The sequence below is a fragment of the Zeugodacus cucurbitae genome, chromosome 2 (assembly GCF_028554725.1).
Source record: "Zeugodacus cucurbitae isolate PBARC_wt_2022May chromosome 2, idZeuCucr1.2, whole genome shotgun sequence".
NCBI lineage: Eukaryota > Metazoa > Arthropoda > Insecta > Diptera > Tephritidae > Zeugodacus > Zeugodacus cucurbitae.
The window spans coordinates 55,560,559-55,579,868 of NC_071667.1; the positions used below are offsets into that span (position 1 = coordinate 55,560,559).

The window sequence follows — 19,310 nt, forward strand, 5'->3', positions numbered from 1 at the left end:
TTGTTTAATAAAGGAAATTGCGCGCGGGGCGGGGCGTAAAGCAGTGAGTGTAGCAACGAAATTCTGTGTCTAGAAAAAAAGAAAAGTCAAACTAATGTCTGTCCATTATTCTTTAACGTACAAACGAGTTATGACAACTGTCCACCACTGTTCACCTACATTTCCGTTATGAAGTGAAGAACAAAATAAATAATAATAAAATTTCTTTGTTGGCTCTAGATACGTGTCTGTATGTATGTATGTATGTATGTGAGATAGTTAATTATTTGTGGAGTTTTTCGCGCAAACGAATCAAAGAAAGAAAGCATTAATATTTGTTTCTGTGTGTGTATGTTGCTGGATTACATTAGTTACAAATGTTGCGTGCAAATCTCGTGGAGGTATCTGCAGTCACTGGCTTCTGAAGAATGTGTAAAGAAGATTAGTTCGCATATACAATTTATATATCGCATATATAATTTTTTATCATTTAATTTAATGTAATATGAAGATATAACTAAAGAGTGATAAAAAATATATAATATATAATTTATATATATAAGTAAATAAGAATGTTGCTAATGACATAATATATTAGTTTTAACGGTATTTACGAGCAAAAAATTGCGCTTTCCTAGACTAATGTAGATATTAGCTTCATTATTTATTAACAATTTATTATTTAATTTTAATAAAATTTCACTAAAAATCCATTTCCGTTAAATTTTATTTGATTTTATAATTTTAAATTTAGTTTATAAATATAATTCATAAGTATATAAAAATTCTTGATATTTGAAATATCAATATACTTTAATATAACACTTTTATAACTAAAAATTCTTCCCCACCTTAGCGCATAAGAGTTTTACTTTTCTTCTAGTCTACAAAAGAAAGGTATCATTCACGCTCAAGATTTACTTGTACTGAGTACACACAGTAGTTGTTTGCTTTCTTTGCGCCAGAGAAAAGTTCATTAAACCATTAACGCACTTTTACGGTTTTCTAGAATTTCATTTCCACCGCAAACACCGTTTGCTTAGAATTATATTATACTTCTTATTTCCACTTTGCAGCATTCATATTTGTCATAGATGAGGCATTTAAATAACTAAAGGGAGATTATAACCGTATATACACACACGCACACAGTTTACATAATTCCAACACTGTAATGTGAACTTCGAAGACTAAGAAAGTAGACAAATATATACAAACATTACTACTCACCTGTTCTGGAATAAAAAAAGTTTATCTGTGTTTAAGTATACACAAATAAAAAAGTTGTGAAGAGAAGCAAAGTATTTACATATGATTTAACTTAATTAAATACACTGACAGACAAGAGATTTTGTTATTAGTTTAGGATGTTTATGAATCTCAGTGTTTTTATGGACTTTAACTTGATTAAATACTATTTACACAAACACAAACAGTATTTACTTAATTATGTTTTAACAATATTTTTTTTTTATAATATGCTCTTAAGTGAGTTAAATCAGATTCAGAAGTTTTAAATAAATTATAGCTAATAAGTGAAATTTTATTGCAGAAACTTTTAATATTTTTTTATGATTTTTAAAACAAAAAAAAAATGATTTTTTATTTTTTTCTTTATTTTATTGTTTATTAATTTTTTTCCGTAGTTGTTGTCTTGTCATAAACATATAAAAAAATATTTAATCTTGCATTGACCTATTTGCACGTTTTCATTTATTAATTACATTTTGATACTGCTTACATCTGCGCTCGGCCGGAAATGCAGTTACAGCAACAAAAATTTGTTGTTCTAATTTTTTTACTTTTCCGGATTTGTTGTGGTTAAAAGCGAGAAGAAGTTTCTATACAACAAAAACACGTAAACATACAAACCAAAAATAATATTAAGCATATCAACACGTTTTTTTTCATTTTCCAGCATATTACTTTAACATCTTAGTTGAAATTTTTTGATAATTTATTTTTTATGTACAGTAAAAAGTGCATAACTTTGAATGCAAAAACTATTTTATTTGAATACACAAATAAAACTTTGACAAATGCCACCAAAATTTGGTTACTTTTACTAACTTTCATTCAAAAAGAGTTTGCGCAAATAAAGAATGTTCACTAAATTTTTTAATACAAGTGCATTTCAAGTTTATTACTGTGGCGTGTGTCTATGAAAGTAGTTGTATTAGTTGTATAACTCACCATGTTAGTAAAGTTCGTTGTTTCAGTCTTTTGTTTACAATGATTAGGGCAGTAGTCTGCTTTGCAGGCTTCAAAAAAATCGATTTTTTTGTTTTGTTTTAAATCTCTTCCAAAACTATCCAAGAATATGCCTTTAAAATTCCAGAGGCCAATTCGACATATTTTCGAAGCTAGACAGTTTTAGTGGCCGAGCGTCGAGCAGGTGCGAATGCTCAGGCAGACTTTAAATCGCGTTTTCTCGAGTTTTCATTTTCACACGTGTTAGAAAACGGTGCCGGCGATAGCAAAAATAATATATGCCCGATCGAAAAAAGCCAAAGTGGTCTAGCTTCAGTATTAAATTATCTTTTATTTGAACTATTTAAACTACTTGTTTTGCAACTTAAAAGTAAATTTTTTTTGTAAACTTCGAAAAAATTTCGAATTTTATAACTTTTTCGGTATTTTTTTAGTTCATAAAGAAAAGAAACTTATAAAATTTAAAAAAATATTGGTTCGACTGTTTCAGATGCATCGGGCGACCTCCATCTCCGGCACCGATTTACAAGTGCAGACTCCAGGCGCTCCAGAAGAATACTTACAACTTTGAAAAATTTTCAATATTTTTTAATAATAAATATTGTTTTTTAAGCTTTAAATATAGTACACTATCGTCTTAAAATTCCGTTTACAGCAATCATTTCCTTTCCTTTAAAAAAAAATTGCTAAAAAACGCTTTTTTTCGGCTTCTAAAGCAGACTACTGCCTTAATGATTTATATGCTTATTGCCTGTTCGCACAGGAGTTAATTGATCAATTAACCGGTCTTTGCTCGATTAAAGAGCTTATTTAGAAGGATTTAACATACAAAAGATAAATCTTACTTTACTACATTAATTTTAAATTGAATACAAATTGAGTTGAAACTGGTATGCAGCTTTCCGGGTTTTTGTCTGTGGTGTAAATTAGCCTGTGTTTATTGATAAAATAGTAACCAGCTGATGCAACCTACCAACTTCTTATGAACAGCAAACACTAAAATTAATAACAGCTGATCGTTAATCGAGTAGAGGGCAGTGCGAAGCGCAAAAACTGGTTGCTCAATTATAATCTTAATGTATTAAATTCATTTGAGCAAAGATTGAGTCAATTAGTAAGTGTAGTATGAATAATTGTGCTAATGAATTATGATATATAGACCTGTCTAAACTTTTTTTTTCGTTTCAAAGCTAAAAATGAAGACGAAATTAATTAGGTTTTTCAGAATAAACTTAAAATGAAATATTTATTAATTAAATAAATTTATTCTCCTCTAAAAAATATTTTTTATCACAAATCATTTCCTATTCCATAAAAATCATAGGCTGTCATAACTTTTGTAATGGTCCGGTTTTAAAAAATGGATTAATCGGCCATAAAAAGAAAATTAAATACTATTTTTCAATTAAAAATATAAAATGGCAAAGATTAAAAATAATGAGATAAAAAATAAAGTAAAATATAAAATATTACGCCATTAATTGATCGGATTTTACTCATTATTAAAAAAATATATATTTTAAAGTTTTATTTATATGAAATTCTGAAATATTTTCGTGGTTTTTGTAAACATAAAAAAAACTGAATTATTTTTTCATTATGAAAATAGTAGTATTATTATTTGAAAAGTATATCAAATTATACATAATTATATAAATATTATTTTGATAATTTGCATTCCAAATTTTTACAAATTACAATGGCGAGCAAATTAAGTAAATTGAGTTAATTTTTCTTCCGCTTCATTTACTCATTGTTAATTGTTAGGCCAACTACTACAACAAGTTGTACAATAACAATTTGTAAATATATAAAAATATAAATTATGGAAATGCTACTATCGATATTAATAGGAAATGCATCTACCTATTAATGTACGCCCTCGCCACATTGTTGCAATTTCCCACTCAAACCTGAGCGCGCTCATCAAAAGACAATTGTTTTCTTTGAAAAGTTGCGCGCTCATAAAATTTTGATATTACATTGTCTTTTTCTATTTACTTTTGAATTTTCAGTATTTTTTATCTGCAAATTCGCAAACTCATTTCCACTTGACGAATGCATTGGGCGCTAACATTTGAAAGCATAATTAATGAATGAAATGCAATTTTTGTGGTTACAATTTTCGAAAGCACACAATCGTTTGAACGTCGAAATCTCCCAGAGGCGCACAAACATAAATAATTAAATGAGATATGCTGAGAATTTTGCGCGCACATAAATAAACTCACAACTAGTTAAGTCTGTTTATTCACGTGCGTAAGTATTTATATCCGCACCCATTGCAGACATACATACAATACATACAGACATGTCTGACAAATGTCTGAGATTTTTTAATAAAATATTTACAATACGTTAAAATGATTTGTACACAAAAATAATGATTGTATTTATCTAGGCCTGTGTGGTTGCACAATGGGGCTCCCAAAGGCCTAGGTACGTTGATAGACAACCACTAACCTAACCTAACTTATCTATTATTATTATTTATTATATATTAAATGACAACTTATAGTTTAAAATTTTTTTTTATTTTTAATTTCACAGCTATTGGACGCTGATTATTTTCATATTTTATGCGCGCTTTATGAGTTAAAATGCTGTAAGTATAATGGAGAATAAACATTTTATAAAAACTGCACTCAAATACTTAAATATTTAACATACAGGGTGGTCCATATAGTTATCTCTTTTTTATAATGCACCAAACATATATTATAGCCTTTTCGCACAGCCAAATTAATTTAATACATTAAGATTATAATTGAGAAACCAGTTTGTGCCTTTCACACAGCTCGCGACTCAATTAACGATCAGCTGTTATACACTTTTGTTGTTTTTGGTGTTCATAAGAAGTTGGTAAGTTTCATCAACTGATTGCCATTTTATCAATAACCACAACCATTATTTCCACTATCTACCGTTGAGTTGCATTACTGCTATTTTATCAATAACCACAACCAAGTTTCTAGCGGTGGACAACAACCCGCAGAGCAGCATTCCAATTTCAACTCAATTTATATTCAATTAAAAGTTAATGTAGTAAAATAAGATTTTTCTTTTGTACGGTAAATCGATCTAAATCAGCGCTTTAATCGAGCAAAGGCCGGTTAATTGAGCAAATAACTTAGCGAAAAGGCTATTAGACTAACATCAAATAGTTCAGTAGCATATTGATTACTTCGACCACGACTTCAGTATTCTAGCTGCCTTGAATATATACATAACTCTACAAGACATTTGTTATGGCGTCAAATCGTACGACCGAGGCGACCAATTGACTAGGGCATTTCGTGAGATAACACGTTAACCAAACTTGGTTGTCAATAAATCGATTGTTACATTCGCTTTGTGGCTTGTGGCGACGTCCTATTGGAACCACATATTGTCCAAGTAGTCCATATCGTTTCAAATTGTTGCTCAACCAAATTCACGAACATACGACGATTCCGGTGGTCAAGCGGCTTCAGTTCTTGCGTCGATTTGATCTTCTAAGGATGTAGGCCAAGATCTTTTCGCAAAATTCCCCACAACGACGTCACAGAGATGCCCAACGCTTGAGAACGACGTGTGAGAGACTGATTTGGGTCTTCCTCAATTGATGCATGCCTGTGGATTCAAATTTATCCACTAGAACCTAAATTGTTGATCTGACAACCCGATTATGACGACCATAAATTGGACTTAGCGCTCTTAACGTTGAGGCCACTGACTTCGGTAGAAAATTTTAATAATTTCGACTCGTTGGATCATATATCTTTAAATGATGAAATTGCAAGGCTTACTGAAGATAAATGTCAAAAGAGCTGGAAAAATATGGCGTCGTTTGCTTAAACTAAGAATTGTGGCTTCAATAATATTTTTTTTTATTTTAAATGGACTTTGTTTGGATTTTATCCCTTCGGCCCATTGGCCTCCAGTATCAGCATGATACTTTTACGTTACAACCACAATTTCAAAAATTTTCTACAAAATTTAGCTGCCAAAAATTTGTTTTTAACGAGTTAACGTGAGTTTAATCTCATTCCAAGGAGATATCTACTACTGCCTGACCAGATTTCCTGCAAGAAAATATCGTTAAAATGTTGTACATATTTAATAAAAAAGAAAACACTATATGAACCACCCTTTACTTATATGAATGCATATACACATAGCCTAATTTCATGGACTAACGCTTCACATTCCATGTGCTCCATTTTGTATAATTCAAGTCATCACATCTGCTCATCTGTCACAAAAACCGACTGAAGCACACAATCCAAATTCAAACAATTTGAAAATCAAAAACTCATAAACCTACCACATAGACGACAGATACTGCTGAAGAATCATCAGGAATCGGTGAATGGCACAATGGCCGATAGTCGTGAACGTATACGTGGTCCACCACGTGATGGACGTGAATTTCTCACAAGCCCGAGACAAGTGTTGCGTCGCCTGATGTTACTCTCCGAGGGACGACAGTATAGAGAGGCGGCCGGTGTTGTGGGTCGCTTGGGACCGTCCGTTTTACGCTCAGTTATAGCCGAGTTGCCCATCGACTTGCTGCTGGAACACTTGCCACACAGCGCCTATTTGTTGGAGTCATTTTTCACAAGGTGATTTTGGAATTTGTAGGAAAGTAAAAAAAAATATGAATTTATTAAAATTTATTTGCTATTTATAGATTAATTACCGTCAATCCCTCACCCAAACCGGATGTGCCAATCGAATCTGTGATCTGGCAATTGGTGCGTCTCTTTTCATATCCACACGAATCAGGTATGCGACAACGTTGCGCCAAGCTAACACAGGCCATAGCACAGTATGAACCCAACTGGCGTCAAACGCTCCGCGAGCGACGAAAATCCTTCGACAACGCTGTACAAGGTTTGGGTGTACACGGTCTCACCACAGATGCCACCGGTCAGCTAATATCACTGCATCATGCGCTCAAGACGGAGTTGCAACGGCATGTGGACATATACAAAATGGCCATACACAAATTGGAAGAGCTGAGCATGGTGACGGCACATCAAGATCCCGCACATTCCTCCCATCAACGCCTACTCGCCATCAACTACGGTGACATACAACAAAGACTGATCGAGAACAAAACGCTGCTCACCATGCTGGATAAGCCGGCATTGAAGCAGCTGGCGTGCCTTGTGGAGAACCTAAGTCAACGTGTGGAGAACGACAAAGAGGTGCTGAAGTGTGTGGGCCAGGTGAAGCGCTTAGATGGTCAGGCTTGTATAGAGAAGCGACCGGCGGCGGGTTTGCTAATGAATTTCGCGCAAGGTTGCGAAGCCGTTCTACAGCTTATGGGACCCGAGAGTCTACCAACAAGTCCAACTGCTCTTGGTAATGGTAGCAACAGCAGTAACTGTAGTGATGGCTATCATTCGGATGATTCAACCAACGAAGAAACGAGGTATGTGAAAGAAATGTGCTACAAATGTGGTGAAAGTTATTTGTTTTCTATTTAAATTTTGGGATTGTTTTATTGGTGTCATTGTATGTGGGTGGATCGTTGAAGTTAAGTTCCAAAGTAATTGACAATGATTTTGCGCACCCAGATTACAAATCGTTAATGACACAAAACGCAACTAATGTTGACCTTATAAGGCATGAAAACTTCAAGCAATACATATTTTCCTATTATGTAAAGGTTTGAGAGGTAGTCAAAATTATTTACACACATTTTATTTGCGTCAAAAGTATTTAGTCACAACTTGAGCTATATAATCCTGTTCTTATTTAATGATAACTTTAAAGTTTTAATGTTCAGTATAAGTTCCTATTCTTAGGCGATAAATTCATAATTGGTTACATTACCATTGGCATCAATAACAGCCTGCTTTATGGTCCGAATTGCTTCAACACAATTGTGCGTTAAGTTAACTGTTCATTTTGCTTCACTTAATAGTTTTGTTGGTAACGATCCTTTATGAAATGAAGCATTGTTCTGTTGTAAAATGTAGTCAATAGTTGGAAAAGGCCGACTAACCACTACAATGGCATGGTCATGTGAATTCTGATATATTCGGATGATTTAGTGTCCGTAAATTAGTAGCAAATCTCCAGAACTTAAGTATGGAAAACTTCCCCATAAAATCATCATGTCACCTCCGACTCTGTTTAGCGCCCGAACTGCACTTTTCTAATTCTCACGTCGGAAATGCACAAAGGTTTTACTAAACAATTCTAATTTAAGACAAATGACTGATATATCGTTTTTTTATTTTCGGAAATATTGACCAAATTTTACCAAATGTTAGGTTAACTTTTAACTAACTTTTCTTAATGTCCTGAGCAGTCTAGCATCACTGACTGTTCATGCAATATGCTGATTCGATGCTCCTATATTAACAGGACTAATTGTGGGATTTTGTATGACAGTTCTTACTAATCTTCTACATTATCTTTGAGTTATCACGGGTTTCTGCCAACTTCTCTTAAAAGTATCCTTACAATTGTTCGTCTCCTTCTTTTTAATAACATTATAAGTAGTATTTCTTTAAATTCTATAAATTTTTACTAACTCCGAAGCCGAAACCCCGGTCATAAACATAGTAACAGTCTCCGATCTAGTTCTAATCCTTAATTCCTTTGGATACGTCATTTTATTTACCAAGTTTTATATTTTAAGGCTGAGTTAGGTTGTTATGAATGCAAAAGAATCCAATTATTACTCTTGCTCAAACCAAATCCAAGTTTAAAGGCTAAATCGCCGTGTGTAAATACTTTTGACTAATGCGAGTCTTCAGTTCATTTGCTAATATCTCGGCCATATTCCTAGCTATTCTTGCCAAACCGACTTCATTCGCTCAGGAATAGATCAAGGTCTACAACAAATAGCATTTTGTTACTCTGCGACAACAATAACAACAAGCGAAAGCTTTTTCTGTGAAACATGTAACAAAACGTCCGTGCAAATAATTTTGACTACCTCTGCATATTGGATTAAAATGATTTTCTTAAAATGAGTTTCGGTAGAGCTCAAGATTTAGACTAGCCCACTTTCCCCTAAAGTAAGGAATCTATTATATGTTTTATGATATGTATGTGGACCCCTCTTTTGAATTGAACTATATTTTCATAATTTAGATTTATAATTCACAAATAAGTTTCTGGTATTGCGCCCCCGGAACCGTTAAAGAGATAAACGCAATGTTTTCTTTTCATAGCACAGAAGAATGGACCAACGCTACTATTATCGATAGTACCAATAGCGAAATCTATGTTTATATTCACCGACGGATCGAAAGGTGAAATAGGTATAGGAGCAGGCTTCTTCTGTAATAATCCACATATAGAAAGCCGCTTCGGATTGTTGGATTAAGAGAAGGCTCTAAGTGGGCTTGCACCCTAACTAGCCGGTTCATAAACTTTATTGTAATACGAAGTCTTACTGCGTAATATCATGCAAAGAAGCAATCAAAAGACTAGCAGTAGCAGACTTGGTTAAAATCAACTGGGTTCCCGGTCCTTTCAGCTTCCTCCAACGCGCTTAAAGTAATGGATGCTAGACTCTCATGTCTTGGAACTCTTGTAACACGGCGCGTATCACAAAATTGCTATGGAGTAATCTTGTCAGTGGACAGACCAAAACACTTATAATTTTAAGACCGAGAGAACTAAGCAGTTTCACAGGAGTCATTACGGGGCCCCTAACCTCTAAGAGGTCATCTGCAGAAACAAGTAGTATAATCGGCAAAATGCATTTAATGCGCGGAGAATTATGAGACGTTAGTACATTATATTTGCGAATGCCCAGCCGGTCGCTTGTTAGGGTACCACCGGGGAGCATAATGATGGGTTCTTTGCCTCCCTTTTTAACCAACCAAACTTCTAACCATAATTTTTTTACAAAGTCCTTATTGTATTAGTATATATATAACTAGCGTATTCTCAAATTCATGAAGAAATTTATAATTGCCATTTATTTACAGTGAAATGGTCACACAATATCGCACATTATATCTGGAGAACAGAGCGGACACCTTAGAGGCATTGGATGGTTTTCCACAGCTCAAACATGTACAAAATTTGAAAGCGAAAATACTTTTCTCAATAATTGTGGTGAGTTTAATACGAGAATAAAATGTACTGTTAATAGTTATAAGATGTCTTCAATTCGTTACTTCGCTGCTCGCTAAGTTCGAGTTTGCTCTCAAAGCATTAAATTTCTTGAGTTGAATTCACTGCAAGAGAGTATATTGATAACTCATTTGAATAGTAAATATAAGCATTTGATATTATAATCGATCTAATTTATGTATACCAATCGCTTGTTCGATTCACCAATTTTTATGACTACATTAATAATCTATATGTAATTTTTGTAATCAATTATATAATTCTAAAGATATAATAATCAAGCTTCAAATATTATATATTTTTTCTACTCTAAAAACGACGCGTAAACTTTACAAACAAAAACTCTCAACAAGTTATCGGTCCATTAAAGAAAGCTTGTTAGCCATTAACACTTTTGTTTGCAACAAGCGCCAGACAAAAAGCGTGAATTTCTTCAAATGCTTATTATTAACCATATAATATTAAAATGTGTGTTATAATCATAATGAAATGTACAAGTGCTGACCCATTGACTGTTGCGAAGTCGCGCAATTATAGTGAATTATAACAGCTAAAAATACCAGTGGTTGATTGACTGAAGTAGAAAGTGATTTCGAACGCCTACGGGCATGCTCCACAAACGCACACCTTGGCACCAAATTATGTGTGGTGTGAAATTTGCAAGCGCTGTTTGTAGCCTAAAGAAATTGATAAAAATTCGATGTTGATGATTATGACGTTTAGGCAATTTTGAGCGCAAAATATTTTTCAACATTATTATTTCATTTCATTTTCAGCATATGAGTAACGATTTATTCAAACCATTTCTGTTAAACAGAAATCATGCTGAAAGTAAAAATAAAAAAATCGCTTTCAATAAATATGATAATTATGTTGTTCGCGTGATTTGGTTCGCAGACTCTTTAACTGACTTTCATCATTATTATTGTTGTGTATTTTGAGACTGCTGCTTCAACACTTGAGAACCTGCTACAGCTCACTACAACTACCACTCAATAATTGCTATAATTAACCTAACCTCACCTAACTCAAGTTTGTTACACTTAATTGAGCCAGCATTTTATGCCTTTCAGTTGTCATTTCGTCTGTGCCATGCTATGCGCGAAAGGAAAGTGATCGAGGTGCGTCGCATATTGAATTGCGCTTTGGACTCGTCAAGTGAGTGTACGCTCGCCTTGGATCGTTCGGTGCGTACGCATTTGCAGGAGACGGTTGAGTCCTTTCCCGTTGGTGAAATTGAACGCTCCGTGTTCAATCAGGTATATTTGTGTGAAATCTTATATTGTTTCCTATATAATATATATATTTATGCCTTAGGTGCTCTCCACACTGCACGAATATCCCTGCTTGGAAGCGTGTCCACCGCTAACGCACTTTGTTAGCGCTTGCGTGCGCTTAGCTTGGCGCATGATTAATCAGAAGTCACCTTACTATCTGGATAGTGATTTCAATTTGGGTAAATCAAAGAAATATATATATTTTTAGTAAACAAAAATTTATTTTATATATTTTTGTGTATTTCAAACAGGTTTCTTGCGTCCGGAGAAGCACGAGCGACATCCACAAGCAGATCGTCGCTCCGATTTGATCAAAGCATTCCTCTGGCCAGCGCTAATGCAGAACAATCATTGTGTTTTTAAAGCGATAGTTGCCACTTAGTAGGCATCTTGAAAACATAATATTAAAACTTAATTAACTGTAACTTGCCTAAAATAGTGCCGGTTTCACTATAAATTTATTTGACCACTTTTTTCTGGTACAACAACAGCGCTCATATAAAATTCGTATATATAAAGTAATTGCAAGAAATCGGTTGTAAGTCGCTTCCAATATGTACAAAATATATATATTTACATACAAATATCACACTAAACTCTATTTTATATCAAATCAAAATTATAATTTAAGCAATAAATTAAATAATAATATTAAATTAAATTAATTAAAAATAAAATTAAAACAATACAATTAATTTAAATTGCTATAAATTAACTAAAGTACAATTAAATTAAAGTATCTATCTCTAAGTAACAACTGGTTTTAATACTAAGCAAACGCTAATCTTTTTATTTGTACATTGCAATGCATTGAAGCTATAAAAGTCGATAATATCACTTGGTGACTTGAATACTTTCTCATTTGGCTTTTGCTGTCCAATGCTGTAAGCATCTTTGCCATTTAATTGTCGTATGAAGAGATGGAAGTATTGCTGTTGTGCATATACCGTTACGATATACTTTATTGTTAGATCCTATGGAACAACAAAAGTTTAACAGTTAAGGTATTAGCATGATAAATAATCTACTTGAAAGAAATGAAAAATACTAAAAAATTCAAATCTTACCGCTTCTTTGAATGGTCGCACTAAGCAGGCACCATCCTCGCAACAATTGAGTATTTGCTCAGCAGTTGCACGATCTACGAGACGATAATAGTGTTCGGTTTCAATTTTTCGACGTTCAATCTCAAGATAATTGGCGTCGATGTCATCTGAAAAAGCAAATATGAAATGCAATAACTAATTAAGTTAATAATAACTTAAAGTGGAAATAAATTGATCACATGATAATGAAGGATCTCTACATAAACAACATGGAACATCAATTAAAAAATCTAAAAATTTTATCAAAATATTTTTAGGTTTAAATGTAATGCTATTGGAATTAAAATCCCGTTATTATTATATAGTATATGTTTATCCTCTCGCAAGAATGTTGCTAAGAGTAATTTAATAATTTGAATATAAATTAAGATATCTTGATAATAATTAAGATAAACTTGGTGCACATGTTCCTTGGAACGGTGAGATGGTTGATACGAAATTGTACCATTGCCACCCTCACAAAATGGCGAAAACCTTATTAAAGTAGTATTTGGTCCAATAGATCACACAAAGGAGGGGCATATTTGGATGTTTCTTTTTTTTTTGAAAAGTGGGTGTGGCTCCGCACCCTAAGCAGTTTTGTGTAAATATCTCGTAAACTACTGAAGATATATCAACGAAACTCTCTAGAGTCACCTCCCTTACGTACCCCATCCCATCACTCATTTTGAAAATACAGTGGAACTTCCATAACTCAAACTTCTTTAACTCGAAGTTCTCCATAACTCGACCTCTTGAAATGGCAATGGAAGTAAAATTTCATATAAGATTCATTCCGTAAATCGAACTTTCGACCAGGGGATAATACAAAATTTTAAATGTTACTATCGTGGCAGTATTTTTAAAGAGTCTCTCTAAATCGTATGGAGGCTAACAAACAATATGATATTATACTAATGGATTGCATAAATCATGTAACAGAGGCATGGGATACAGACATCAAGAGCCAAACAATAGCAAAGTACAACAAACAAAATTACAGAATACATGTTTTAAGGTATTTAAATAAAACTTTTTGCGATGTAAATAAATAAAACTGTGGATGAAATCGGATAATAACGAAAGGTTCTGCTGAAAATTACTAAAAGTGCGTTAACTCACTTACGAAAAATGACAAAAACTAAATTTTACAGAAAAATTGGCAGAAGGAAGTTGCACTCTTTTTATTGATTGGAAAATGGCCTTGGCGTTGCCCACTTATGGGTCAAAAACTATATCTCAGAAACTACATTACCGATCAAATTAGGTCGGTTCACAACCACGCCTACTCCATCTGATTTCTTCACTTACTAATATATACATTAGGAACCAATGAAGATAGCGGAATAAAACTTTACTGTATTTGAGCTGTGACATTACTTGTGGAAAAAATGTCGAGATCGCACTATAACTTTTCAAGGTCCCTGATATCGAACATGTGCCTAATGGTAATTTTTCATCGAAAATATCGGTAAATTTCTCACATATTTGAATGTAATTCTGAGGGAATCATTTTCTTTTAAGAGTGTGTCACTGTACCAAAAATGGTTAAAATCGGGTCATACTGTGGTCTTCATACATAAAAAATAAAATAAAAATTAAGTGAGCGTATAGTTTTGGATATCGTGTACCTTGGTGATAAAAATTAGTGGAATCGGTTAGGGAATAACCTCAGCCCTCATATACTATATATGATGATTTTCGTTATTTTAGTGGACTTTATACCGAATATATTGGTAAATTGAGTTATCTTTATAAAATTACATCAATAAATTGGGAGAGTATAAAATGTTCGATTGCACCCGAACTTGACATTTCCTTACTTGTATTTTAATATTTTCTACTCTCTTGACAATCTTTATAAGAGAGTATATCGCTACCCCATTAAAATACTATAACCGTTTGAAATTCAATATCTAATCGATTATACCAGTCTATTTCAATTATACCAATTGTTTGTTGTTCGATTCGTTGAATTTAATGAAATCATCATCATATCGATCGATCGATCGTACTACTAGCAAATAACCAACTCGCTTCGCTGCAATATTTGCAAACACGACTTCCAAATCCTGAAGTTGTTTTAGAAAGGTTCTTTGGAGGATTTTTATTTTAGAAAATTTACTAAAAAAACTGTTCCCGGTTAGAAATAATGTTACTAAAATTCAAAACAAACTATGCAATAGTTTTATACACTAAATAATATCTTTATCTATATACCTGCATCCATATGTATACATATATCACATTGATTGATAAACCGGCTATGAGCAACAAACAAAATACAGATAGAGTATAGTGAAGAGAACACAAACTGCTACAGCTGTCAATCGATTATATTTATCTAGTGAGAAAAAATAATTTCACACTCACCAACTATGACGTAATCATGATGTTGAAATGGAGAGTTTGCTTTGGCTTGTCCCTCTTCCACATCTGCCAACGTCAATTCACGCTGCTCTCCATCATTATCATTTGATTTGTGCGCCTCATGTTGAGCATGTTTATAAAACAAACAACGATCACAACAAAAACAACACGCAGATTGCGAACCACACATTAGACATGCACACAGATCACTATTATAAACGGAATCGGCAAAATTTGTCACAAATCGTGTGAACAAATTATGCAGAACAGTCCAATAGACACGTAAACACCAGCACATAGTGGCGGCTGGAACACCAGTTGGTGAGTAAATTTGACACTGGGTTCGCTGGTCACAAATGTTTTGCGAAAATGTCTGGACGCTCGAGTTATTTTTGCCAAAAAATGCTAAATGTATGAGTATATCAATGGCAAGTAGCGCTCTTTATTTCACTAATAAATTAGAATTTCTTTAATTCATACAAGCAATTTTTGTATATATTAGATTCGCGTAACAGAACGGCGACGCACTTAGAACCGATCTTCGCGCCACACATCCTAAGTGAGAGCGTGTGACTGACTAACTGCGCACCCAAAACAGTCCATAAAGCGTTTGCTGTTTTAATTACATGCATACAAAATATATTTAAAAAAAAGCAACAACAAAAGCGAGTATAAAAAATGAAATTAATACCAGAAATAAATTAATTGTATTGTTAGTTTACGATATCTTTGTGAGAACTTTATCTTCATACATCTGCTTTGCATACAATTCCACATATACATACATACATCCATACATACACATTTACACTCAGCGAAGACAGCGAGTATAAGCGAACTCAAGCATATTATATCCAGATTAAATTCCATCAGCAGCGATCGGTGCTTTATGGATACATGTAAAGCAGATAGCAACATATAAAGTTGTATTGCATGTGTGTAGGTATGTAAATATGTAAGCTGATGTGCACATGCTATTGTCCTTAAACTTGGATATATGCAGATGGGTATCGCTCTGGCTGAATTTTGTATTGTCAACGAAGTTCTTACATTTCAATTAAATGCTTACAACTCTACATATGTACATATGTATATGTATATAAGCACGTAGATATCCATATCAGTTCGTTTGGATCCATATATGCAAATGTTGTTATTACAATACTATTATGACACATATTTTTAATCTATATAGAAATATAAAATAAATAAACAACAACAATAATGCAAGCACAATAAATCATACATATAAAACCATATTTACATATATATGTATGCCAAATTCTGACATAACCTATTTACTGTGCTCCAATAAGTGGTGTCATTTGCTCTTGCTCAGACACAGTTTATTTCTGTTTATTTGTATTTGCTGCTTTGTTGCTATGAAAGCAAAAGCTTTCACCTGACACTTTCCACAAACGCTATGAAAATCGTCAAATGATTTCAGAAAAACTTTCTTCAATTGTCTGAACAAAGCTAGCTGCGCACAAATTTTCGTTTCCTCTTTACTTTTAAATTCCATATTCCAATTAACGGTTCGTCAGCGACAGCAGCGCCATCCGTTGTTTGACAACACTAACACTAACCATTTCGTACTGTACGAAATACGAAGACAGCAGAATTAACGAAACAAAAAAAAGCTATGTTGACAGCTGCCGAAAGGGTCGTTGCAAGGTTATTCATTCGGCCAACTTCTTGCAAAGTGAGTGAAAAATTCCGGCTGCTCCAGTCATTACTTCCAGTCCATTCAGTGACTTTATATTAACAATTAAGTAAATAAAAAACATTTTTTTTTGCAGTATTTTGCATTGCAGTTTACTCGTTCTCTCAGCAGTTGCGATAAGAATAAAAAAAATAACAAAATGTCACGTCAATTCTGCGTTGGTGGTAACTGGAAGATGAATGGCGATCAAAAATCCATCGCCGAATTGTGCAAGATTCTTTCTGCAGGACCATTAGATCCCAACACCCAAGTTTATGTTGGCGTACCAGCACCTTACCTGATCTACGTACGTAGTCTATTGCCAGAAAGCATCAATGTGGCTGCACAGAATTGTTATAAAGTAGAAAAGGGTGCATTCACTGGTGAAATTTCGCCCGCAATTATCAAAGACACTGGCGCCGGTTGGGTGATTTTGGGACACTCCGAGCGTCGTCAAATCTTCAAGGAGAGCGATGAACTCATTGCAGAGAAAGTTGAACATGCCTTGGCAGCTGGTTTGAAAGTAGTCGCTTGCATTGGCGAAACTCTGGAAGAACGTGAAGCCAATAAGACACAAGAGGTTGTCGCTAGACAAATGTGTGCGATAGCTAAGAAGGTGAACGACTGGACCAACGTTGTTGTAGCTTACGAGCCAGTGTGGGCCATTGGCACAGGCAAAACCGCTACTCCCGAACAGGTGTGTTATTCTAGCAAACAAATTTCTATATGAAAAACTAATTTGTTTATTTGTCTGTGTGTGTATTTGTAGGCACAAGAAGTACACGCCTACCTTCGTCAATGGTTGACCGATAACATTTCAAAGGAAGTATCTGCCTCATTACGTATCCAATATGGTGGCTCCGTGACTGGTGCCAATGCCAAGGATTTGGCTAAAAAGCCCGATATCGATGGTTTCTTGGTGGGTGGTGCTTCTCTGAAGCCCGAATTCGTGCAAATTGTTAATGCCAGACAGTAAATGTCTTGTAAAGAAGCTGTTGAAGCACATGACTGCCTACAAACTCAAGACATTTTAGGCATGGAATTCACATCTCAAATATTGTTAATGACCAATGTTACTTTTAAAAGAACTTTTTTTTTATAATTTTGCTTAGCTTAACGTAATTTGCATAGCTATGCAGTGTATGCAAATTTGCTGTTAAGAGTAAATATAAATAGAAAAGTTTTCACTTTATCATGACAGGAGTTATCAAAAGATGGGAAAAAATTAAAAATTATGGAAATTTAATCATGTAAACTTTGCGTACCGTTGTATTATGAAGAACAAGTCATACTTCGTTGTATATTTTATTATACTCGAAGAAATTGCTGGAATTTAATTTTAGATTATTAAATAAATGTTGTTAAGAGTTTTAAAACTAAATAAAATATTTCCTTGTTTTTGCACAGGGGTAATAGATAGGCTTGGCTCAATACACATATATATATAAATTTGTATATATGGGCATTTGTGTATACTCATGCACATGCGTGGTATCATCTAGCGATAAAACGTACTAATACATGTGTATACCAAAAGAAATTTATTATTTATACATACAATGTGTTATTTTGAAGATTACTTTGTGGTGAAGTGATAACAGTTCACTACTGAATATATACATATGTATGTGTTTATGTGTTCATATTATCATTATGCAATGTACAAAGAGCAACAACTGCATGCATGCCTTACTTCACGTCGTTGAAAACAAACGAATTTGTGCACAAATCTTTGCAATTTTTTTGTTATTCAAACAAAATAAGTTTGGCAGTACTTTAGTGATATTTTATTTTATTTACGTAACAGAGTACTGATTATGCACAACTACATATTTATATATTTTATTACTCTCGCAACAAAGTTGCAGTATTATAGATCTGTGCACATAACGGTTGTTTGTAAGTCATAAAACTAAACGAGTTAGATATATGGTTATATATATCAAAATGATTAGGACAACTAGACGAGTTAAAATCCGGTTGTTTGTATGTCCGTCCGTCTGTGATATATAAAGTCATGAAAGTATGAAATATGCCATAAATAAAGTTATGAAAGTATTATTTGGTACAGAGCATCACAATAGGGAGGGACATATTAGGATATAATTTTTTTGTACAAATTAATATTTCGTGAAGTACTAAAGCTATATCAACCAATCTTATTAGGGTCATTTCATCTAGCCACTTCCTTATACAGTCTAAAAATTAAGGAAATCGTAGTACAACCACGCCCACCTCCCATACAAAGGTTATGTTGAAAACTACTAAAAGTGCGTTAATTCACTAACGGAAAACGTCAGAAACACTAAATTTTACAGAAGAAATTACAGAAGGTAGCTGCACTCAGATTAAAAAAAGGAAACTGGGCGTCTCAGGAACTACTAGACCGATTTCAATGAAATTCGGTACATAATACTTTCTTGATACCCTGATGACACGGATGGAAAATAGACAAAATCGGTTCACAACCACAACTACTTTCCATATAACTCAATTTTGAATTCCATCGGATTCCTTCACTTTATATACATAAGGAACGAATGAGGATAGCGGAATAAAACTTTATACAAATACTGTATATCATCTACGGTTCACTTA

The 19,310-nt window shown here is 33.6% G+C and overlaps 3 protein-coding genes across 5 annotated transcripts; 2 read left to right on the forward strand and 1 right to left on the reverse strand.

The window, feature by feature from the left end:
• The first annotated feature begins 4,738 nt into the window (after window positions 1-4,738).
• Window positions 4,739-12,142, forward strand: LOC105209474 (uncharacterized). 2 transcript variants are annotated; one of them, XM_029038583.2, is made up of 7 exons: window positions 4,739-4,795; window positions 6,408-6,794; window positions 6,863-7,609; window positions 10,131-10,260; window positions 11,352-11,537; window positions 11,596-11,734; window positions 11,807-12,142. In XM_029038583.2, exons 2-7 carry the CDS (start codon window positions 6,550-6,552, stop codon window positions 11,935-11,937), a joined length of 1,578 nt encoding a protein of 525 aa, XP_028894416.1. In that variant the 5' UTR covers window positions 4,739-4,795; window positions 6,408-6,549; the 3' UTR covers window positions 11,938-12,142. The 2 variants fall into 2 exon arrangements, with proteins under 2 accessions (XP_028894416.1, XP_028894414.1); XM_029038581.2 differs by having other exon boundaries at window positions 6,504-6,794.
• Window positions 12,143-12,168: 26 nt separating this feature from the next.
• On the reverse strand, window positions 12,169-16,389 carry LOC105209477 (uncharacterized). Its single transcript, XM_011179892.3, has 3 exons — window positions 15,014-16,389; window positions 12,623-12,768; window positions 12,169-12,529 (listed from the first exon to the last, which is right to left on the reverse strand). The coding sequence occupies exons 1-3, from the start codon at window positions 15,306-15,308 to the stop codon at window positions 12,302-12,304; spliced, it is 669 nt and encodes a 222-aa protein (XP_011178194.2). The 5' UTR covers window positions 15,309-16,389; the 3' UTR covers window positions 12,169-12,301.
• A 126-nt stretch (window positions 16,390-16,515) lies between these two features.
• Window positions 16,516-18,098, forward strand: Tpi_1 (triosephosphate isomerase). Of its 2 annotated transcripts, none has more exons than XM_011179893.3 (3): window positions 16,516-16,712; window positions 16,810-17,409; window positions 17,482-18,098. In XM_011179893.3, the coding sequence occupies exons 1-3, from the start codon at window positions 16,653-16,655 to the stop codon at window positions 17,686-17,688; spliced, it is 867 nt and encodes a 288-aa protein (XP_011178195.1). In that variant the 5' UTR covers window positions 16,516-16,652; the 3' UTR covers window positions 17,689-18,098. The 2 variants fall into 2 exon arrangements, with proteins under 2 accessions (XP_011178195.1, XP_028894390.1); XM_029038557.2 differs by having other exon boundaries at window positions 16,653-16,782; window positions 16,845-17,409.
• Window positions 18,099-19,310: the final 1,212 nt, after the last annotated feature.

What these genes read in the sequence shown, in the direction of transcription:
- LOC105209474 (XM_029038581.2), top strand. An exon ending in TTGGAGTCATTTTTCACAAG is followed by an intron (nt 6,795 to 6,862) that starts GTGATTTTGGAA and finishes TGCTATTTATAG; the next exon opens with ATTAATTACCGTCAATCCCT. An exon ending in AACGCTCCGTGTTCAATCAG is followed by an intron (nt 11,538 to 11,595) that starts GTATATTTGTGT and finishes TTTATGCCTTAG; the next exon opens with GTGCTCTCCACACTGCACGA.
- LOC105209477 (XM_011179892.3), bottom strand. Translation starts at nt 15,308, where the DNA reads ATGTGCTGGTGTTTACGTGTCTATTGGACTGTTCTGCATAATTTGTTC. An exon ending in TCATGATTACGTCATAGTTG is followed by an intron (nt 12,769 to 15,013) that starts GTGAGTGTGAAA and finishes TTGCTTTTTCAG; the next exon opens with ATGACATCGACGCCAATTAT. An exon ending in TGCGACCATTCAAAGAAGCG is followed by an intron (nt 12,530 to 12,622) that starts GTAAGATTTGAA and finishes GTTGTTCCATAG; the next exon opens with GATCTAACAATAAAGTATAT.
- Tpi_1 (XM_011179893.3), top strand. Translation starts at nt 16,653, where the DNA reads ATGTTGACAGCTGCCGAAAGGGTCGTTGCAAGGTTATTCATTCGGCCA. An exon ending in TTCGGCCAACTTCTTGCAAA is followed by an intron (nt 16,713 to 16,809) that starts GTGAGTGAAAAA and finishes TTTTTTTTGCAG; the next exon opens with TATTTTGCATTGCAGTTTAC. An exon ending in AAACCGCTACTCCCGAACAG is followed by an intron (nt 17,410 to 17,481) that starts GTGTGTTATTCT and finishes GTGTATTTGTAG; the next exon opens with GCACAAGAAGTACACGCCTA.